The following is a 24,452-nucleotide window of genomic DNA, read 5'->3' as shown; positions in this document are numbered from 1 at the left end:
GTCCCGGGAGGGCTCGGGAGGCCGGCGCCCTGGCCTGTGGCGTGCCCGGCGAGGCCCTCCGGTAACCCAGGCGCCCCGTTTTTGTTCCAGACTATGTGGAGAAGCCTTTGAAGTTGGTCCTGAAAGTGGGAGGGAACGAGGTCACCGAGCTGTCCACGGGGAGCTCCGGACACGACTCGAGTCTCTTCGAGGACAAAAACGAGCATGACAAACACAAGGACAGAAAGCGGAAAAAGAGGAAAAAAGGAGAAAAGCAGGTGCCTGGGGAAGAAAAGGGGAGAAAGCGGAGACGAGTGAAGGTAAAGGTGGTCGCGTGGCCTAGCCGCTGTGGTCTTTGTGTCCAGGGAGACGCGAAAGCCGGCCGAAATCGGCCTTGGCTTGAGGAGGGGCGGGACGGCGGGACGCGGATCACCTGTGAGTTTCGGCGAGTCCTTCCGTGCGCTGTGAGGCAGTTGTGCTTGCGGCTAACCAGCCAAGTTCTGGTTTGCAGGAGCGGCGCCCAGAGAGGGTGGAAAGTGATGCCCGGAGTTCAGGCTTTGTCAAAGGGAGTCGTTTCAAAACGGAGTAGGGTCTGCTGGCATTCTGAAAGAGATACAAGGCCAAGTGTATATCGAATAACTCATCTTTTAAAGCGAAGTTTGAGGCTGTTGAAGAGAAAATGGGATTAGAAACTGCAGTAACACCGGGAATAAAAATAGGCATTTCCTTAACCATTTACATTGGGTAGGAAAGGGTAAGGAGCTGCCCGATTTGCAAGCCCAACTTTCCTGCCAAAGGTGATTACATATGTAGTCTGGAATTACCTTAGAAATCTGTACTTCCCAAAAGTAACCTGTCACAAAGTGAGTTACTGAAGCCAGTTACCGCATCTTGAAGGTGCGTCTTTCCCTAGGCTGGGGTTGTACGTTTTGTTTTGTTAAATAGCATAGGTGTATCTACTCCAGATCTGTGCCTTTCTGCCCCAGTTTTTATTTCCTTTGGCTAAACTGTGACATGTATAAATATCCCTTTTCTTTCCTAAATGATTAAAGCATGTGTGCATTTTCTTATACTTGTCATGATACAAAAGCACATGAAACTTTTTAAAAAGACTTCTCCACCCTAATTCTTCTAGTTTTTTAAATTGTTATTAGCAATGTTATTCATGAGTGTAATTTTTAAAATCAAAAGTACGAGACTTAAAACACCAGCCTCCTACAATGTTATGTCGTTTTTACTTCCTAAACTTTTATTTATCTCCGTTTCCAAATTAGTGATTTAGGCCGGGAGATGGCTCAGTAGAATAAGCGTTTGCCTGGCAAGCACAAGGGCCTGAGTTCAATCCCCGGTTCCACCAAAACAAACAAACAAACAAACAAAAAAAAAACAAATTAGTGATTTATTGGCTTATACAGTATCTTCTACTGGCATCTTGTTAAGAACAATTTAAGTTAGTATTCTTCTACTCTCCGCACTTTGCCCTACACCATTCTCACAGTAGAGGTGCATCACAGTTAACTTGTTAAGTCAGTATTTAGTGGTTATTTTATTATTCACTAGAGATAAGTACAGTACACAAATACAGGTATGTTCTGGGCCAGCTAGTTAATTGCTTTTATTTTTGCTTACTAATTCTTCCCAAACTTCTGTGTTTGACAAACTTGTCTGAGTTCTGTTTCTCAGATAATTTGCCCTTTTCTTTGTTTAAGGCATCATCATATGGCCTCCATCTCATGCTGTGGGCCTTCTGGGATTCCCTTTGCTTATCTCCTGGATCCCATATTTTCTTCATTTACTCTCTTGTTCTTACAGTATTCACTCTAGGAACTTCCTAAGAAAGCATGTATACTATAGAAATGACCTCTGAATATATAGTCTTTAGAAAGCCTGCATGAGTAGATTTTTATAAATTGTTGCCTGCTGGAAAATCTTCTACATAAGGATCTACATCCTTATGTAGATCCACTATATAGGTTAATGGTTAGAGTCAGTATGGGATTTTAGATTGAAATTTATTTTCTGGACTGGGGAGATAGCTCAGTAGAATAATTGCTTGCCTGGTGAGCATAAGGGCCTGAGTTCAATCCCCCGTTCTGAAAAAAAAAAAAAAAAGTTATTTTCTCCCAAAATTTTTAAGGGTTTTGCTCTGTTGTCTTCTGTCTTCCCATTTTGCCATTTAAAACTGTCTCTCGTACTGGGAATTGAACCCAGAGCGTATATACTGAGTTACATCCCCAGCCCCCACTTTTTTCTTTTTTTTTTTCCTTTTTTTTGAGAGGGTCTCACTGAGTTGCCCAGGCTGGGCTCAAGTTTGTGATCATGTTGCCGCAGCCTTCTAGAATGCTAGGACTATAAGCATGTGCCACACCACTCCTGGCTTTTCTTCAAAGTTTTAGGATCTTCCTCCTGTTTCAAGTGCTCTACTTAGTAATAGATACTGAGGTCTTCAACTTGGAGCTGTTGAAATGTTTCTGTAATAAATTGCTTCCTTCTGTTTTCTGTCTTGGGAACCACTGGTATTTGGATGTTAGGCTCCTAAACTGTTCCCCTAGTTTTCTTACATTTTCTCTCCTGTATTTTCTCTAAATTCTTCAGTTTGTTTGCTTGATCTCTTTTATGTTAATTATGTCTGTTAGTTGTCTATTTGTCTTTTTTTTTTAAATTAAAAAAAAAATTTAATGAGAAAAATAGCAAGATAGTTTCAAAACGGGTTAGTAGGACAGTTACGATAATTAATAGATTGCATATTGTTGTCTTGTATTTGTCTTTAAATATGCAGGTCCAGGACCGCAGATTAAGCGCCTGCAAGCAGGTACAGGGGCCGGGGGATTTGATCCTGGCCCCGCCCCAAGTGTACTGAGACTGATTCAGACTGCATGGTGGCAAGCCCCTGTAATCTCAGCACTTGGGAGGCTGTAAACAGAATCACTACGAGTCTGATCTAGTAGTGAGACCCTGAGCACCCTTAGGCCCTTCCTTAAAATACAAAAAGTAAATACACACACACACACACACACACACACACACACGTCCAAAGAGCTGATGAACTGCCTTGTGCTGTACCTTACAGATATTTTCTTTTGAGTGTCTCAGTTTTTCCTGAAAAAATTCTTCTCTTCATGGGAGACTTTTACTTCAACACCAGTTTTATGGAGTCAGCCAAGGGAAGGGTGCTAAAGATCTTACCATCTCATTCCCTGCTTTCATCTTACATCTCACCCCACTTTTGACATCTCAGAGTCTACAAATTGTGACTCCTCTGTGTCCAAGTTCTGAGTGTTTCCAGGCTTCTAGGATTTTAGCTCTTTTTCCTGGGCTTCCCCCTCATGATGTATAGGCAGTTTCTTGTTCTCTGTTCTGAACACCTTCATTAGCCTTTCATTTACCAAATGTTGACCTCTTCCATGCTCTGTTCTCTCTTGTCCTCTTTCTTGCAGTACTGGGGATTAAACCTAGGACCTTTACACTGAGCTACATCACCAGCCTTTTTCATTTTTTGAGATGGGGTCTTGCTAAATCCCAAAATTACATGGGATTGGCTTGAACTTGTGGTCCTCTTACCTTCATCTTCCAGAGTGCTTGGAATTAATAGATGTGCACCCCCATGCCTGCCTCTTCTGTGTTTCTGTTTCTGCCATCCTATTAGTTAGCTAGAATTAACCATTTTTGTCCACTTCTGGTTTTAATTCTGGCAGCTAGTTCCCTATGTACACCATTGAAAAACTCATAGTCTTCACTTACTTTATCAATTTTCTCATTCTTTTTATTGAATACATAGCAATGAGCTGTATGGATGTACCATACTTAGTACTACTTTTTCTTCTAAATAATGCTGTAGTACACCTACTACACCCTTTTGTATGTTTTGATAAAGATCTCTTCTAGACAGGTTCCTGTGTCTCTCATTATAAGCCACAATCATATTTTGAAATCATTTAGAACTAAGGTGTGTTAATACCCAGTTTCCTCTGTAACATCTTACAAAGCAGGTATTTGCATGACAAAGGAATGACTGGGCCCGAAGTCCCAGTTTTCTAAGACTGAGAACTAGGAACAATGGGACATTTCTAGGTTCTAAGGTGTCATTGGTTTCACAGAAGCACTCTGAGTTGTCCCTTTTTTCTTGCCACATGGGGCATTTTAGAGGGGTTCTTTCTGCTTCTGTTGTCTAGGGAAAGAGTCTTCATAGTAGAATGCCTCTTTGAACTGTGTATTGGATCTCTAAGGATTTGGGGAGTCAATGGTCAGGTCAGCTGTGTGACATGGTTTGGCCTAGGAAGGGCTGGAGGATGTGTGGTTCTAAGGAGCTGGTGACTTGTCTCAGTTCCCTGCAGTGAGCTGAAAAAAGGCCGTAAGAAAAAGGATACCTTTTCCTTTTTAAACTGTTCTTGTAAAAGGCATACAGGGTTCTTTCTGTGTTTCATCAGCCAGAACCTGCTCACGTGGCCACCTTAGTGGCACTGGGAAATGTATAATTGCAGAGAGTGAATGGTATGTGAGCATTTTAGCATGGTACACTGTTACTTTTCCTAGTCCCTGTCACTTAGGGAAAGAAGTTGTTTGGGAGAAGCATGCAAATATAAAATGCTGTAACTTTTCAGAAGTGTCATATAACTGACATCTTTTAGAAAGACCTTTACAAAATTAGTTTATAATGATCCAGTAAGTACAGTAGGATCAATGGTATTTCTTCCTGTAGAATAATAGTATTTAATGCTAACTAAAGCATTAAGGGTACTGTATTCCTTGGTTAGCCAGTCCATAACTTAGATAACACCTTTGAAAGTGTGCAGAATTTTTTTTCCTAAAATATTTGGTTGCTGAGCAGTTGGCAAAGTATTTGGATGCTGGATTAATTCTTGCTGTGTATCATTATCTTTTCCTTAAGATTCACCCTTGCATTTTCAAGTCACATATTTTCATAGCATATAAAAGGTAAAAGAACAGTTTGTGAAAAGGTGTTCATACCATTTGGTTAAGTAATAGAGCATAATTTAGTAAAACTGAGGTTTAGGGGATAAAATTCTCTAAGTTGCTAAAACAGTGATTTATAAAAATTAAAGTTGTGTTTATAAAATCATTTTACCTGAAATGATCATACTCATTGATTACTAAAAACCTACATAAGTGCTTTAGTAACTACTAGTATTAACCACATAACACATTACTGCTTTCTGTATTGAGTGCATTCAATATGTTACTTTGTTCTTTAGTATAATCCTATGAAATTGGTATAGTTATTTATTCTTTTGTCTTTTTAATTTCTTCTTTTGTAGTAAAGTATACATAGCATAAAATTCACCACCGTAACCAACTTTAAGTATACAGTTCAGTATTAGGTTATGCAGCCAATTTCTAGAACACTTTCATCCCTTTTCCCCTTTCCCTAGCAAATACCATTCTTCTTTGTTCCTGTGAGTTTGAGTCTTCTAGATACCTCATGTAAGTGGATTCAGACAGTATTTGTCTTACTCTGATTGGCTTATCTCACTTAGCGTAGTATCTTCAGGGCTCGTTATTAGTATGGTATGTTAGAATTTCCTTTCTAAACACTGAGTGATAATCCATTGTGTACATATACCACATTTTGCTTATCTGTTCATCGGTTGATGCACATTTAGCTTTCTTCTACCTTCTATTAGAAGTAATACTGCTATGAACGTGGGTTGTACAGAAATCTCCTTGATACTGCTTGGTCACTGTTCCTCTTGCCTGCCTCATGCCTTCATTCACATAGTATATTTCCTCTGACTGGAATATTATCCTACCCACTCCCTCCACCCTTAAACCACTGAGTTCTTTTCAACTCTAGTTTACATGTTTCTATAGCATAGAAGCCTTTCTATACTTTAATAAGTCTGAAGTATATCACCCAATAAAAATATTTAAAAATAAAGGAAGTTTTGTTACTTAGATGTGTTAAATACGTTAGATGTTTTATAAATGGCACGAGACAGTAGTATGACTCAGGCAAGCCAACCCATGAACTATAGGTTGGACTCACCTATAATAGAGCCTCAGTTTATTGAATGAATTGGTGTCCATTGTATACTAGGAAATATGCTAAATTTTCACATACACTGTCTTATTTAATCTTCCAAATTGTCCTTTGACTATGTTTGAAGATGAAAAAATTAGACTTCAAAAAATTATGTGATTTATCCATGATCTCATAACTTTGTTACTACTATATGTGGTAAAGCCAGGATTCGAACCTACTTTATATGCCTACTGTAAACTCTTCTTTGGTTACTATCATGGTTTAGGTCTAGGATGTTCTTCAGAAGCCTCATATGTTTAGAGATGGGCTTTTGGAAGGTGATTGGATCGTGGAAGGTGACTGGGGACTCCATACTCATTAGTTCATAATTGAATGTGCTATTAGGAAGGAGGTGGAACCTGGATGGAAGAGCTAGGTCCAGGGTGTGGCTTGGAAGGGTATATGTCCCTCCCCAGATCCTTCTTTCAATCTGTTTCCTAGCTACCATGACATCTTTCTTCCACCATACCTTGGAGCCAGCCGGCCATGGGAAAAACCTTCTGAAACTAAGCCAAAATAAAACTCTCTTAAGTTATAGGAGTCAAGTGTTTTGTCCCAGCAAAGAGAAAGTGACTAAAACAGCTACTTAAAGTAAAATGACACTAATATTTTGTATGTTAATTTGAGCTTATACCTCCCCTCACCTAACCCCTGATACTGGGGATTGAACCAGGTCTTTTGCATTGGGCTACACCCTCAGCCCTTTGTATTTTTTGAGACAAGGTCTCAACAAGTTGCCCAGGAAGGCCTGAGCTTGGACTTTCCCTCAACCTCCCAGAGTGCAGGTATTACAGCATGAGACACCACACTTAGCTTTATGTCTGTGTTACTTTGTAAGCAACATCCACAGTAGGATTCTGAATCATAAAAAAGAAAATTAGAAAGTTAGTATTGACATTTTAGTGAGAGAATTTTGGTGGAGATCAAAGTCTCTTTTTTGTAGATGAGGAATTGAGACTAAAGTAGTGGCGTAGCTTATTAAAAATAAAGGTCACATGTTGGTAAACTAGAAGCTAGTTCCCCTGATCACCAACTGGCAGTAATATGCTACAGTATCCTCATTCAGTTTAGGGTAGTTTCCACCTTACGTGTTTGAATTTTTTTCAGACTCACCCAGAAGATGCTATTATTTTGCTGTACTTTAAGTAGTTCCTAGGAAAGAAGCAGGCCATGGTGGTGGATACCAGTATTCTCAGCACTCTGGGAGGCTGAGCTCACAAGTGCAAGCCCAGCCTGGGAAGCTTATTGAGACCTTATAAAAATAAATTTCTTAAAGTGTTGTAGGTACAAAGCAGTGTTTGTGGGTCCATGTGTAGAATGTGTGTGAGGCAGGCAGGAACCCTGAAAATTGCCTTGCAAGTTGCCTGCGTCCAAGCCTCTGCCACTGCAGGTCCTCTGAGATGCTGAAGATGTAACTGCAGCAATGAGTGCCTCAAGTGTAAACAACCAGCCCACTGGGCCCAGGAATGCCCCAGTGATGGAGGCCATGGTCATGGAATGAAAAGCCATGGAAGAGGTTTCTAGTTTGTTTCCTCATCTCTTCCACACATCTGTCACCACTGGTGAGTCTGGACATCTTGCCAAGGATTATGATCTTCAGGAAGACTCCCACCTTAACTGCAATAGAGGTGGCCACATTGCCAAGGACTGCATGGAGCCTGAGTGAGAGCAGTGCTTCTGCAGCTGTAGCGAACCAAGCCATCTGAATTGAGACTGACCTTGAGATAAACAGAAGTGCTGTTCTTGTGGCATGTTGAGACACGTTGAGACAGACTGCACCAAAGTGAAATGCTATAGGTGTGGTGAGACTGGTCATATAGCCATCAACTAAGATGAGTGAAATCAACTGTTAGCACTGTGTTGAGTGAGAGCATCTTGCACAGGAATGAACGATTAGTACTGCCTAATTTTTTTCCTTTGCCATCCTCCTTTTTCTGTTTGATGGCTATTATTTTCTCTGAATCCCTCTCCCTTACCAAAGGTTGCAAATAGAGGCCACTCCAGAGCCAGTAAGCTTTACCTGCCATATAAAAGGGAAAAGGAAGGGGAAAATTTTTTTTCTTGTTTAGCTACCAAAAAAAAGTTTGTGTAGTTTGGTAGAGTTTTTGTATGTGATACTTTGTTAAAGAACCCCCCTTGCATACTACTGGTGAATAGAGATTGACAAATAGAAAGAATTGGGAGACCACAAGCCCACCCTGGACTTCTTTAGGTATGTTCCCATATAGGAGATTAAGTCAATTCTGGAAGTATCTATGAACTTCCTTAAAAAACTTTAATTTTAGCATGAAAGCCTTGGATTGTCTGACCTCAGTAGCTATTAAATAACATTGAGTAACATTGTATAAGGCCCTCCTAGAACATAGAGCTGCTGGAAGTAAACAAAAAGACAATTGTATGCACTAATGCCTGTGAGAGACAACTCAAGATAGACGCCTAGATTGAACACCTTCACCACAGCGTTGGTGGTGGGCATAGCAGTGGGGATGTCAGAGGCTTAGAACACAGTTTTTGAAAGACTAAATCTAAAGCCCAGAGTAAACATTGGATCTCAGCATAATTTGAAGCTTTTCAGGAATTGCAGAGAAATGCATTTTCACAGAAACCAAGATACTGTATCAATTGTTTCATTTGTTGTAATCAGTTTTTAAGTCAGATGGAAAAAAGCAACAGAAGTCTTAGAAAACAAGAAATGTCACTTTAAACTATTTTAATAAAGCTCAAGCAGGAAGAAGGAGAAAAAGTGCTGGGGATGTAGCTCAATGCAGAGGCCCTGGGTTAATGGGATAGGGGTAGGGGAGTAATAATTATATAGACCAGGCCAAGAGAATGAGGTTACCAGGTAGGGGGGTTCAGAAACACTATACCATTTTTACATACTTTTTCAATGTTTCTATTTCATGTCCACATTTAAGCATCATCTTGTTGGTGCTCATTTATTACTTACCTGTAATCAGCACTTAAATCTGCACCTCACCGGTGATAAAGAGGTCTGGTGAATGTGAGTGCATTGCCAAACATCACAGTAGTTCAGTGTGTAGGTGACTGTAGGTCAGCAAACTGTCTTTATTATTTGGCTGTTTTCTTGTACAGCAACAGTTTAGTGGTTATGACAGACTTTATGAGCTGTAAATCCTAAATATTTACTCTCTGGCCATTTATAAAAAAGCTTGCTGACTCTTGATACTGGCACCTGGTTTGAGTTTTTTCTATGTGATAGAGTGCAAAGTGAAAATTGCCTTTCAAACTGTCCTTCATATTTCACACCTAATGAGAAAGAATCTGGTTCTGAGAGTCTTTTCTCATAGAACAGATAATTCTAAACCTGCCAATTTGCAGAAGATTCGAGTATGCTTTTCTGGGCAAAAGAGACAGACTTTCCAAAAAAACCTTTTTTTTTTAGAAATTTATGTATTCATTTATTGTATTTTAGGGAAGGGTCTACAGAGTGTTCAGGGTCTCACTACTAGATCGGACTCATAGTGATCCACCTGTTTATAGCCTCCCAAGAGCTGGGATTACAGGCATGCGCCACCATACCCAGTCTCAATCACTGTCTCAGTGTGCTCTGGTGGCAGGGCCAGCACGGCAGGCCCGGGGATCAAAACCCCGGCCCCTGTGCCTGCTTGCAGTTGCTTTAATCCACTGAGGTATTTGACTGGCCCCCAAAGAATTAGTTGCTAAAGAATATGTGGTAAGGTTATACAAACCAGACACCAAACACCATTTAGTAGTAAGAGTTGAGATCAAATGCGTGATGAGTACAGTTTAAAACTGCTCCCTGCAATTTTTACGTCCATTACAGATACACTGCAGAGCTCTACATTAGTGGTTCTCTAATTTAAAAGTATGATCCCTGTACCAACAGCTCTCACGGGGCCTGGAATTTGTTAAAATTACACCTTCTCAGACGAAGCAGACCTGCTGGGTCTGTACTTCTGGAGAGTGGGCCTCGTCATGTATTCAACAGATGATTCTGATGCACATGGAAGTTTGAGAACAAGAATGGGACCTCAGAATTTGTATTTCTGGCAAATTTCTAGATAGAAAATAAGATATAAACCAAGAAAAGAAGGACTTCCCCCCCCCTTTTTTGTCAATAAGATCCTGTTGTAATTCCCATGAGCATAAAGTAGGCAGCTATTTGGACAATTTCATTTCAAAACTACGTGAATACAAGTGATGGGTTTGGAGGCTGTGCCTATAATCCCAGCAATTTGAGATTTAGGCAGAAGAATTACTGGAGGGCACAAGTTCAAGACTGTCCTGAGTAACATGGCAAAACCCATGAAGAAGTTAAAGTTCGGTGAACAGTGAAACTGCCACAAAGCTACCTGTCATCCAACTTCAGCAGATCTCAACATTATGCCTTCAGTTCATTTTATTTTTTAAAGAAATGAGGGTAGAAACATAGATGAAGAACCCTGTGTACTCTTCCAGAATCCTGTTCTTCTCTTTGCCTAGAGAGAACCTCTCTCCTGAATTAGGTGTATGTTACATGCGTGCCTATTTTTAGACTCTGTAAAGAATATACATTTTCAGGGGCTGGAGAGATGGCTCAGTGGTCTAAAGCACCTACTTGAAACAACCTTGGCAAAGCACAGGGACCGCGGTTCGATCCCCCAGCACCACATGCCAGCCAGCCCCGCCCCCTGGTGGGCTGAGCTGGCCACACACACACACAATAAATAAATGTAATAAATAAAAATAAATAAATAATTTAAAAAAATATATTAAAAAAAAAAGAATATACATTTTCAGACTTCAAACGACTGATCTTTGAACAGATGATTCTGTACCATTTTCTCTAGACTTTGTGTTTCTGAGTTAAGCATACTGATAACATATTCATATTTTTAACATACAATGAAAATCTGATTAATTTTTTACTGACCATATGAATAGGCCATAATGTGTTGCTCAGTTTTTATATGGCAATGAATTACTCCTTTTTTAACTAATTAAAACAGTACTTTACTTGTTATGCTAATACACGTTTCTATGTATATTGTATTGCAAAAGGATGTTTCTCTAGAGTAATGATGGTGAACCTGCTAGAGCTTTCAATAACAACAGCCAGGTGAGGCATGCATGCCATAGGTTCGCTGCTATTGTTCTAGAATACATGCATGGAGGGGATAGCTGCGAGAGTGTGTCCTGCAGGCTTTAGTAGATCATGCTAATAGCTTTCCTAATGACTATTTTCTCCCCCATCTACAAGAGGTAACACTACATTCTTGCTAAAATTAGACACTTTCATTTTTATTTTTGCCAGCCAGAGAAATATAAAATGTCTTCTAGATTTTTAATTTATAATTCCCTAAATTCTATAAAGCTTGAGCTACTTTTCATGTTTCACATTTCAGATTTCTTCTATGAATTACGTGTGATATATCCATTACTCATTTTCCTTTATGTTCTTTGGCTTTTTACATGGGTTTATAGATCTTCTGTGTAATCTTTGTTAATACTTTTGTGGATGTATTTTGAGTACTTTATCTTAGTCTTTAGCTAGATTTTTATTTTGGTTTATCGATTTCGAGGCACCAGAATTTATAAATTTAATGTCAGATTTGTCAGATTTTTCCTTTAATATTTATTTTTGTGTCTTTAAGAAAATCCCTGCAGTTGTGTCTCAAAGATTCTTTACTATTTATCTGAAGTTCTAACACTTTGCTCTGTACATTTAAGTCTATCTGGAATTTATGTTTGAACATTACACAAGGTTGAAAGCTTAATTTTTTTTTTTTTTTTTTTTTTTTTTTTTTTTTGTGGAACTGGGGATTGAACTCAGGCCCTTGCGCTTGCCAGGAAAGCGCTTATTCCACTGAGCCATCTCCCTGGCCCCAGTAGAAATCTAATTTTACCGTTTATTTTCCATATAAGTAGTTGGTCCAACATTACATTTTCATTGATTATATAACATCTCTAAAATATAGCAAGATTTTTTTATGTGCATGAGCCTGTATCTGGGCTCTCTCATGTGTTCTTTTTGTCTATATGTCTGTCTTCATGTCCAGCCCACTTTGTTCCTTGATTTGAATACTTACTAGCTGCTAAGTCACATTATCTTATTGTGACCTTTCCCAGAACTGGTCTGTTCTTAGTCATTCACTCTTCAGAATAAACCATACAGTTGACTTGTCAAATTCCATGAAAAATCCTGTTCTACAATTTTAATTGATATTACACTGAATTTATTGATTGCTTCAGAGAGAGCTGTCCTTTAATTCATGAACATGGTATATCTCATTTATTCAGGTCTTCTGTGGCCTTCAAAAATTCTTCATATTTTTTTCTACAGGGTCATGGGTATCTTTTAATATAGTTAGTCCTAGGTATGTTATATTGCTTTGTAAATAGTACCGTTTTTCTAGTTGGTTATATCTAGCATAAAATACTTTGCTTTATGAACAGGTCCTTCTCTCCTTTTCCAGTAGATGGCAGTAAAATACATTAAGATTTCTTTATTAAGACTATTTTCTTTCCATTGAAATTAAATGATTCATGAGTTTAAGGATACTGATTCTTAAATATTTCTAAGTTATCTCCCTTTGTTTTATTTAGGAGGATAAAAGAAAGCGAGATCGAGATCGTGTGGAGAATGAGGCAGAAAAAGACTTTCAGTGTCATGCCCCTGTAAGATTAGACTTGCCTCCTGAGAAGCCTCTCACAAGCTCTTTAGCCAAACAAGAAGGTTGGAATAACTGAATTATCTATTTTGAATGAAGAGTCTGCAGTTCTTATAGCTAGTAAAGTGACTGGGCTTTAGCCGATTTTAGAGGACTTGTAGTGGATTTTTTAATTGTATTTTGTTTTCCTCTCTTACTCCATAAGAGTTTTACATTAGCTTCAGTTTTTAATTGATAGTCTCAATCTTCAACGTATTTTTAAAATAAATGGAATTTCTGTATAAGATACTAAATAATGGATATAGATAAGTCATATAGAATGAAAGCCAAATAGTACTCTCTAGAATATTCCTTTTTAAACACCCTTTTCCTGTCTTCTTTGTTTTAGAAGTAGAACAGACACCCCTTCAAGAAGCTTTAAATCAACTGATGAGACAATTGCAGAGGTAAATATTTTTACAATGTTTTTATAAGGTGGAAATTGAAATCCTAACCTCAAAGAATCCAAACCACTTCTCTAATTTTGATTATCTAAAACCACATTTTGTGGCCTAAATCCAAATGCACTTGATTTTAAAGTGGATGGCAAATATTTTGGCTGGCAATAGAAGTGCTCTTTAAGAGGCTGATTTTTAGATGTTCTTACTTGGTTTGTTTTAACTGGCGGTTTGAAGTGTGTTACATAATACCCTTAATGGCAAATTTCTCCTTTTTTAAAGTGATTTCTGATGTTTAAAACTTTAAACCCAGGACTAATAGTACAACTATTTCCACTTTGCTAATAGATGGAAGTACCTTGTGTATATTTGTCCAGTCCCCATGATGACAGTATTACCCAGTTATTAATTGTGGAAAAAATACCATAAATAGAATTCTTGTCTTATAAATGCAGAAATCCATTTTAAAACTTTCATCGTCGGCTGGGGTGTAGCTCAGAGTACTTACCTAACATGTTTAAGACAGTTTAATTCTCAGAACTGATGAGGAAAAAAAAAGACTTAAAAACTTTCAGTGTGTGAATTAAACCAATGTTTACCTCTTAAAAAGAGAAAAAAATACATTAGTCTTTAATAAAATATTGATTATGATACCTCTTTATTCAGAATGTGAATATTTAACTCAAGCATATTATCATCACAAGATGCATAATCAAGGGCATGAATTCTAAGTGAGCTTTCTCTTCATTGTATTATATTTATATCTTAAAGTGAGACATCCTAAATAGTCCTTAAAATAAAGTCTCTAGAGTAGTCTAATCTCCAGCACATGTTCAGCTTTGCAGTTAAGATCAGAAGTTGCTGGCCTCTTCTTTTATGGTCTTCAGAGTAGTTGAGAAAATGACATTTCATTCATTAGTTATCCCAAAGGAATGAAGTAAATACTGGGTATTTATTCTATCTCAACTAAAAGATACAACTACAGAATGTTTTGGTTAGCTTCGTTTATTTTTGGTAATGTAAGACCAGAACAGAGTTTAATAACGTCACCCTAAAAGGAAATAAGGTTGAGGTATCCAAAGACAGTAGCATTGTTAAGAACATTTGGGAGTTATGTAAAACCCAGACCCTCATTCTTTGGACTGGCATTAGCTATTGGATTGTTCTTTATCTTTGAGACTCAGAGCCAAACTTAGTGAAAAATATAGTTAATCAAGTTTGGTGATACCATTTTTAACCAAAATGAGGTGAGACTATCAAAATGACTAAATTTAGGGAATATAAATACTTTTCTTAAAAAATAGTTTTAAAAGGTCCACCATAGATGAAGACTGTTTTTCACAGAAACTACTATGGTGGTGTTGGGTTTTTTGTTTTTTGGTACCAAGGATCAAATGCAGGACTTTGTGCTTGCCAGCCAGGCATTTATGCCACTGACCTCTGTCTCCTGGCCCATAGAAATTACTATGGATGGCTCAGATTTTGCCGTGTAAGGCATACTGTATACTTTGGCTTAATACTGTTGGTTTTCAGTTTTGCTGTTTAAACATCGTCCAGTGAAAGAAAGAAATATTTACACTAAATTCAGATTCCATCTCTTACCTTTTGTTATATTTATAATCAAGAAAAATTACTTTTACCTCTCTGGGCCTCAGTATTCTTATCTATAAGAATAAGGATCCCACTACCTTAATGGTTTTTGTGACGATTATGTAATTAATATGTCAGATTTCTACCAGTGGGCCAGGCAACATAATAAATATGTTTTAGTATTACTGATTCCTTTTTTAGAAGCCATTTTTATTATCTATTATTTGGAAAAAGAAAACTTTCGTATGCTCTGGTATGATTTTCATAGGGCAGAAAATTCATTCTTATTATTTGGAAAAAGAAACTTTCATATGCTCAGGTATACTTTTCATAAGGCAGAAAATTCATTCTAGTGACATAGTGATATAGAACCTGATTCTCAACCGTGACAATACTGGAGATAGTAAATGCCAAATACCAAACCAGAACTCAGCCCTGGAAATAGCAATGCCTGGTGTTTACCTTCCTTTCTTAAGAGATGCTGATTTGATGTGTCCATGGTAGTGATGGTGAGCACTTCAGTGATGAGAAGCAGCTGTCCACAGCATGTATGCCATAGGTTTGCCACTACTGATCTAGGGTGAGTCTTCCCAACCCCACCTGATTGTAATTTTTTAACGTTTATTAAAGGTAGGGAAATAAATAAGCTCTGCAGAGCAAGGGCAAGCCATTTAAAGGTAGGGAAAGAGTGAGACAGAGTGGGCAGCTGTGAAAGAGCACAGTGGCTGTTTTGTTTAATTTAGGATATTAGACCTTTTTAATGTCACTGTTTTGGACGTCACCATGTACACATGAGAGAATTTATATCCATGATTAATTAAGAGCACAAGCCTATTAATTACAAAAGCAGTAGAAGATTGTGAATGTGCATTCATAATGATTCTGCTATTTTCCTAATAATTGATAAAAAAAAAAAAATGCATGTTTGTGCATGTGTGTGTGTGTGTGTGTGTGTGTAAATAATCTCCCAAAGGCTAAAACATTGGTTAGCAGGTCTTATTTATTTTACTTCCTCTTTTTCCCTGTGTAAAAGAGGTTTTAATTAGACTGCATGTTTTACTATTAGTTTCTGTTTGAAGGGTACAGGTAATATGTAAAATACCTTAACCTTATTACCAAATAATGACTGGTTTTGAAAATCATTTTTGCAGTTTTCAGTGAAAAACATGTTAATATAACATACTACAAATTCATACTACTTCTGAAGATTTTCTTCCGACTTATACTAAACCAGTAGATTTATTTGTAATAAAAATAAGACATAACATTGTCTTTTGCATATCTTGACAGAAAAGACCCAAGTGCTTTCTTTTCATTTCCTGTGACTGATTTTATTGCTCCTGGCTACTCCATGATCATTAAACACCCAATGGATTTTAGTACCATGAAAGAAAAGATCAAGAACAATGACTACCAGTCCATAGAAGAATTAAAGGTAATTATGATTATTTATTTATAATGTGATTACGCTGAGTTAGGATACAAGGTTACCTACATCTTAATTAAATTGATAGACTCTTCAGTCCTTTATATACAAACTTGTTAGAAATATAAATATCTGTATTGATAATGGTTATTATCAGCCTTTTTATTTTTGTACTTTAGAATACTTTTATGAGCTCAGCAGTAGAAACTCTGATGAAATAAGCCAGCTAGTTTGTTTGTTTGTGTTTATTTATTTATTAGGTTTATTCTGGTTCATAGTCACATTACAGTCCATTATAGGGATACCTGCAGTGGAAAGAAAATCTCAACCTGCCAGAAGCCCAAAATGCCGAGTTTGTGTTCTCTAAAATAGAAGAATGAATTATAGGAACGAGGGAGATTAAGAGTAGGAAGAATTTATTGAGAGAAAGAAAACTTCCTTTAGGGACAGATGGGGGCCTGGAAAGTAGGTTCCCCCTATTTATTATTTTTGCTTTTAACAGATATTTGAGTTTTATGCAAGTTGTACATTTGTTTTCAAATTTTAAAATGAAAAAATGTTTTGTCTTTAACTTGAAGTCAATACAAATTAAAACTGATTAGTTTTGAGACAGATTCTGACTACATTGACAGGTTGGGCTCAGACTTGCATCTTTCTGCCTTATCCTCTCAAAGTGCTAGAATTACAGGCATGTACCACCACATCTGGCTTAAAATTGACATTTTAATGAAAATTAAGTTCATTTCCTCATATTTAGACATATAAAATGGGTATATTTTCTGAAATAAAATAAATTGGCTTGTCCTGAAATACTAAAGAAACGTTTAGAGCTAGGGATGTAACTTACTGGTAGAGCACTTCCATATATGCATAAGCTGTGAGTTCAAGACTCAATTTCTACCACTACAAAAAAAAAATTTTTTTTTTTAAGTTTTTAATGTTCTTGTTTGATAAAAAGTCTTTTGCTTTGAATTTGCATCATCTGTATTTGTTGGAAAAATTTCTTCAATTTAAAAAAATTTACAAAAACATCTTCCAAAGTAATATACATGCCTAGGCTTATAGTTGAAGGTTTTTTTCTCCATCTATAAATAGTCTTGGTACATATTGGTTTCAGGGGTACTTGGGGTGTTAATTTTACAAAGAATGATGACATGCCCTGTAGTCCCTGCACTCAGGAGGCCAAGCCAGGAGAATAGCCACAAGTTTGAGGCCAGCCTAGGCTGCATAGCAAATTCAAGGCCAGCTTGGAAAAAAATCTTACAAAGAAAAGGAACTGTCAGGCATTGTGGCATATTCCTGTAATGTCAGCATTCTAGTAGGCTGACTCTGGAAGATTGCACGTTTGAGCCCAGTCTGGGGAATTTAGCAACTTAGCAAGAACTTACCTCAAAATAAAACATGGTCTTGGAATGTGTAACTCAGTGTGAAGATCCAGGGATTCAGTCCCCACTACCACCAAAAAGGAGAGGGGAGGGGAGAGGAAACCATATGTGTAATAATTACCTTTACAATAAATCATCACAAATATAACTGCTTTAGAAAATACCTGTTTTACTTTTATTCTATGTAAACATGGTAGTACTCACCTGATCCTAAGGAAAAGATGATAGAAACATTGTTTTTACTTTATCTCCCTTTTCATCCACATCCAAATCAACCAAAACTTACAGTGAACACCATCACATGATTTTCTTTGAGCATATAGGGAGTATTTCACTTATTTGGCAAAGCATGAATTATATTCTGTTTTAGAGAAATGGAAACTTTTCTCAATCCATCTGGCGAAAATTAGGCTAGAAGCATTTATTTCAGCATATTTCAAACTTTATTGTTGCTTAATAGAAAAGAATTTCACAGGTTGGAATTTTTTTCTATTTATGAACAGTTCCTCTCTGATCTTTGTCCTGTGGTAACAATAAAAAATATAAGAGTGTCCTGTGAGTATTTAAGGAGGTTAAGGTTTCTTATAATTGAAATGAATTAGTATTTCTCTTTGGAGTTTTCCACAGTAGGAAAAGTGTGTCGATTCAGCTTTTGGAGTGATCAGAATGCCATTATACCAAGTCAAGTAGAACTTACCAGGTTGCAGTTGAGATACAAAGCATCTTAATGTTACCTTGCTTGAGGATATAGCCAGCTAGTAAGGCCCTGAGCTCGGCCCCCACCTCCACAAAATACAACAGGCTAGGAATAGGCTCAATGATGGAGTGCTTGCCTATTATGTGCACAGTCCTGGGCTTAGTCTCCAGTACCACAAAAACATTCACATTTTTCTCATTAGAAAGATCCAGTACTTTTGCCACTTACAACCATGTGACTGACATGGATAGACATTTATTTGGTGTCTTACTTCCTCAAGTATATATTTAATAATTCTTGATGGAATGGAGGTTTTTAAGAATTTATCTCTTTGTGTATGTACTTGAGGATTAACTATAGTTTTCATCAGGTGCTTTGAGGTCCTGAGCAGAGATTTGGCCAGAACTTAGAATCCACATACTCTTCACCCACTTTTAATTTATTATGACTGTGTCTATTTTTGTATATACTTAAGGTTTTTTGTTTTGTGGGGGGAGAGGAAGCCTTTATTGACTCTAAACACACAGAGAGGACCGAGGGCAGGGAGATGGGTGGATCCTCTGACCTGAGACAAGGAGCCTGAGACTTTACCGACTTCTGCCAGGGGCGGAGCTTGAGGGGCGGGTTAGTGATGTGTAAGGAGCTGATTGGAGGCTTCCTTGTGTGGGAGGAAAAGGTCAAAGAAAGTTGTACCCAGGGCTGGAGTGGGGAAGGAGGAGGAAGTGGTCATTGGGAAGGTAAGCTGTTGTTTTAAGGGCTTCAGCCATATTAGATGACCACCATAATAATTCAGTAATTCTTACTAGGGCCATAACCTATCATTCCCATCTTTTGATTGTTATAATGGGGGCGACGTGTCTCTTAGACTGCTTCCTGCTGAACTGGGTTGTCGTTTTGGGGGTGAGGGGAGTTGACAGGATGATGGTTCACGCCCATGTAGAAGTTAGTGCCAGGAGTCTCAGCTAGGACTAGAAGTTTATAATTAGTGACGGCTCACATTGGATACTGAAGAGACCTTGAGAAAAATTTAAAAAGACAGCATTATGAGTACATGTCATCATAATTAAAGGACACAGGAAGGGAAACGGGGGGGGGCGTCTATAATCTCTGTCATTTTACCATGACCATGTTGAAGAGGAGGAGTATTGATCTTTAGCTTTTGACATCAATGTGAGGAAAGGGAGTCAAGGCCATCTGTAGTACTATAACACAACTGTATTTTGTTAAAGTCAACTTTTTGTCTCTTTATGTGTTTGTGTGGAGACATGGGTCTATCTACCAACTGTATTGTCTACAGTTGTTTAGAAAGGTAGGCTACTGCCTAAAAAGATGTTCCCTTTTTATGTTGTAAAATGCTCACTGTATTGTGACTTTGAAAAGAAGTATGTAGGGTAAAGGGCTGAGTTGGTTTGGGTAAAGAGAGCTGGGGCCCTTAGGAGGGCTTGTTGTACCTTGCAAAAGCAGAGATATATAGGAGCAGTCAGGTCTAGGGGTTCTCACAGGGAACCTTTTGATGCTCTATATAGGAGCTCTACTAGGGAAGCAAAATTGGGAACCCAGAGATGAAAGAAGTTGGCTAAAACAAGGAAGGATAAAACCTGTTTTTTTGTGGTGGGCAGTGATTGCATGAGTAGTGGGAGTGAGGGTCTTAGATACTTGACTTTTGGTGAAGCTATCTGAGCTTTGGAGGGAGAAACTGTATAAGCTGGTCCTGACAGAAAATTGAGAAAAGTAGGTGTTTGTCTTAGGGCCAGGGCGTGAGAGGGGGATCAAAGGAAGAGGTCATGAATATATTGAAGGAGTGGCTGGGCTAGAGATCAAGGATCTCAAGATCAACAGCAAGGTGTTGGCTAAAGAAGTGAGGACTATCTCTGAACCCTTGAGGTAGGACTGCCCATGTGAGCTTTTGAAATTGGAGAGTGTCTGGATCAGTCTATGAGAAGGCAAAGAGGTCATTGGGTTTGAGTACAGGAAGAATGAGGGTATTATATAGCAAGTGGATACTTTTAAGGAAACTATTGAGGAGGTGGAGAATGATGGGCTTGAGTCTCTTGGTGTTTGGGGGCTATTGGGTATGGGGAATGTACGGAAACACTGTGGGATTGCTGAGGCACACTAGTCTAGGAATAGCATTTGTGGCACAAGTAGGACTGGAAGTGTCTCAGAGTATGTGGTCAACAAGGGAAGAGGGAGGAGCTGGCTGTACATTGAGGTTGGGTTTGTAGGATGTACACTGTGAGGGGAAAGGGAGAGGTAAGAGAGAATTTGAGTTTTTGGAGGAGTTCACTCCCCATGAGAGGTATAGGACATGTTGGGATCACAAGGAAATTATGAGTGAAGAACAGTGTCTGAAGTTAGCATGGAATGGGCCTGTCTGAATGGGTCATGGAGGTTGGCCATCAACACCCACTGTGGAGACTAGAGCTAATACAACGATTTTAGAACTCAGGAAGAACACTATATGTGGTCTCCGTGTCAGTAAGAAAGTTTTTTTTGTTTGTTTGTTTGTTTGTTTGGTTGGTTGGTTTTTGGGTTTTGGGTTTTTTTGCGGAACCAGGGATTGAACTCAGGCCCTTGTGCTTGCCAGGGAAACACTTATTCTACTGAGCCATCTCTGGCCCCCTGTATGAAAGTTTTTTTACCTGAGATAGCCAGTGAAACTCAGGACTCGACAAAGGTGCCTCGATGTGGGCCATGGAACCCAAGCTCTGTTGTTGCTCTTCAGTGGCAAGACCAAGTAGGTCAAGTATATGGATTTGGCTGTAGCGAGTTTTCCTGTGAGGGCAGGGAATTGGATGACTTGTCCGCTCTCTGGCGGACAGGGCAGTCGCATTTCCAGTGACCCTCAAGCTTGTAGATGTCCCAGTGATGGCTGCAGATTGGGGCAGGCTCATGCCCAGTGTCCTTCTTCACCGCACTTGGCTCGGGTGGCAGCATTGTTTAAGCTCAGCATTACCTTGTCAAGGTCCTGCTTTGATGGGAGTCCCGAGTGTCACAGCCAAAAGTTGGCAGTATATATAGTTAATTTTGATCTCTATTATTGAAGACATGGGAAGTTAGATTAAGTACGTTTTCCTGTGGAGTTTGAGGGCCGAGATTTGTCTTTTTGGTTTGGCATGAACGTCAGGAACAGATAGGAATATAAAATAGGAATCAATAGTAATTGGTGCCTTAAAGAGAATCTGGGTCTATATCAGTATACTTAGTTTGGAGCAATACACTTGATTATTAGAATTTATCTGAGTATCAAGTACCTTGAAATATAAACTATAACCAGAAAACTATTATTTCTTATCAACCATGGGCATTTTAGCAGTTAAACCCCTGTAAAATGTTTATGGACAACAGTTATATAATTTTGTACAGATCATTTGGCATCAATAGTCATACATAGCAGTATAGCATAACAGTCATATGAAATTCCCATTTTGTTTTTGCGTCTTTAAATGTACATAGGATACATATTACATAAGTTTTAGTTATAAAGTTATTTGACTGATGACCTCATGTTGGCTTGACAGGAACTTGCATCTCTAAATATAACAGCACATACATAGGATATATATCACATAAATTTTAGTTAGAAAATTATCATTTGGCTGATGACCTCATGTTGGCTTGATGGGAACCTACTATAAATACCTGAAGCTTAAGAAAAAGGCATATGTTTAAATCGGAAAGAAAATTTATATTGTAGCATACAGTGTTTTAGAAGGCATAAGTATACTTAATATATTAAGCATCTTTTATGAGAAAACCTTATTTCAGTTACTGAAAAAACTTTGTCTTTTACCCAATGACCAAATTATTGGGGGCTCTCTATTGATGAACAAAGGTTGGCCACCCTCTATTCATCAATCGAGAGTCCTGTCCAACAATCTTCCCCATTTTAATGGTTTTTATTTAATTATAAATTAATTTTGATATTACCTAGACCAGCTGGTAACTCAGGAGAAAGCATGCTTTCAAGTTTGTTTTAGAGTGCAAATAAAAAGGAACAGCTGTTTACAGAATGACATAAAAACAAACAAGTACATACAGGACACACGGACATCTTTATAAAATAAGAGTGCACTCAAATATATTCCTGGCCAGGTTAAACTATGATGACCTTTTTAAGTCTGTAATTATGAAGAGAGACTAGTCAGAACTTTTGTAAGTCAATTTACAGAGATCTCTTGTAAGAATTTAAAAAACACAAAAACCTCTCATTTATAGTTACTGTATACCAAGGAGAGGCCGCAAGATGGGCTGGCCCATCATGTGATGAGGCACTAAAATGTGGTGCTCTGACATCACAAGAGCATCTGTAACATGGTAGCGGCTAGCCACGTGGCCCAGAAAATGGCAGTGACCCGTCATGTAGCTGCCGCAAGGCAGTGTTTAATGTCACAGGAGTGACCTTACAGAGAGGTGGATGGCCACACAGCATGTAAGATGGCAGTGGCTTGTCATGTGATGGGGTGCCTTAAGCTGGTGCCCGGACATCATAGGAGGAACGACCCTATGGTGGCCGTAGATGGCCACATGGCGCAAAAAATGGGGGTGGCTCTTCATGTGATGGAGCCCTGCGAGTTGACGCTCTGACCTCATAGAGGGTGTGATTGCACAGTGGTGGCAGGTAGCCACATGGCCCACAAGATGGCGGTGGCTGGCCACATGGCAGGCAGCCACAGGCTTTTAGAGCACTGGGAGGAGGTTGAACCATGGGGGGTGGATGTGAACCACGGGAGGAGAAGAGGTGGAAGGGGAAAACGCTGGCACCTGAGGTTCCAGTATGGAGGAGGAGAGAGAGGCAGTGGAATCCACAAGGGAACCAGAAGCAGAAACAGGGCAGAGATGTTGCTGCAGAGGGTGGAGTAAGTAGAGATGCAGTCAGAAGAGACAAGACAGAGTTTGGACCAGAGGGGTGGAGAGGGTAGGACTGGCGGATACATTGGGACAGCAGAGGGAAGAAGGTGGGAGGGATGTGTTTTTAGAGTCAACAAAGGCTTTTAAGGGATTTCTAGCTGTTGCGATAATAGAATTGAAAAGTTATTTTGGGCTTGAGATATCCTTCTAATTTGAGGGTGCTGAGGTTCTTTACGAGACAACTCAGCAGTGTTTGCTTTGAAGGATGGGAAGAGCATTTCCCATGGTGGCCGAATTAACATGAGCCGAAGATTAGGGCAGACGCCACTTCCCACTAAAAAGCCATCACTTTTTAGCCTGGAGTGAGTATGAGAGAGAAAAGGCCAACACCCACTTTATCAGTTGTCACTAGAAAAAGTGGGGAGCCGGGGACCAGAAGGCCGAGGAATATGGTGGGTCCCAACATGAGCTCACGATTTTCGAGATGAGACGAGAAGAAAGACAAGCAAGACCCCCATAGTTTTGGGCTCATGAGTGAGGAACATGATTGGCTGGTGTTGGATACGAGCTAGCAGCGGCATGCGGCAGAGGCAAAAGTGGAAGCAGAAAGCAGTTCAGTGAGGGAGCTCAAAACCGAGGCAGGGGATGCCCCGAGAGCCACACTACTCAACCGTTCTGGGTCACAGCACCAAAACTGATAGGTTTTAGAAGCAGCAGCGATGGCGGCAGCGGTGGTGGTGCAGCAGAAAAGCAGAAATGGGGAGGGAAAGCCTTTATTGACTCTAAACACATGGAGAGGACCGAGGGCAGGGAGATGGGTGGATCCTCTCAAGTTTTTTTGAAAAAGGGTCATCTTATGCATTCCACACTGGCCTTGAATTCATGATCTATTGCCTAGTCTACTTTTCATTCTTTTTAAGTATTCTAAGCTGTTATTACTAACTCCTAAGTAAAGTGACTTCATTGTTTTTACTTTGAATTTGAAGGAGTATATGGGTTCAAGTTTTTGTGGTTATTAGCATTTTGAGGTAGTAAAGCCTTCACATAATTACTCTTACATTTATGGATGTAAAGTGTCTTAATCATGAAAAGCTTCAACATATACACATACTTAAAACCAAAAATATAGTTCTGATAATTTGAACTCTCCAGTTCAGGTTTTAACTCCCTATAGGTATATAGCTTATTTTACATTGTCATGTTTTTACTGTATTTTGCACATTATACTTAATTTGAGATAGTGTCCAAACACTTCAAAATAGGATAAATGTTTCAGCATTTTTGCTGAACTAATTTGAATTCAACAGGAAATATTATGATAATTTAACATCCCAATTTTCAGTCAGGATTTAAAATAAAATATTTAATTTCTAAGCAGAAAATATAGTTGGGGTTTTTTATGTAAGAATACTATA

At 38.7% G+C, this 24,452-nt stretch overlaps 1 protein-coding gene and 1 pseudogene across 1 annotated transcript in view; both read left to right on the top strand.

Moving 5' to 3' along the window:
- Positions 1–24,452, top strand: part of Brd7 (bromodomain containing 7) — a 42,934-nt gene that overhangs the window by 583 nt on the left and 17,899 nt on the right. The window contains exons 2-5 of the mRNA XM_023703544.1: positions 71–299; positions 12,587–12,716; positions 13,040–13,097; positions 15,969–16,113. Of these exons, the coding sequence (XP_023559312.1) occupies positions 71–299; positions 12,587–12,716; positions 13,040–13,097; positions 15,969–16,113 (562 nt within the window). The remainder of the gene's footprint in view (positions 1–70; positions 300–12,586; positions 12,717–13,039; positions 13,098–15,968; positions 16,114–24,452) is intronic.
- Positions 4,220–8,019, top strand: LOC105743831 (annotated as a pseudogene).

The sequence above is a fragment of the Octodon degus genome, unplaced genomic scaffold (genome assembly GCF_000260255.1).
Source record: "Octodon degus isolate 3935 unplaced genomic scaffold, OctDeg1.0 scaffold00173, whole genome shotgun sequence".
Taxonomy (NCBI): domain Eukaryota; kingdom Metazoa; phylum Chordata; class Mammalia; order Rodentia; family Octodontidae; genus Octodon; species Octodon degus.
This window is presented reverse-complemented; position numbering and strand designations above follow the sequence as displayed.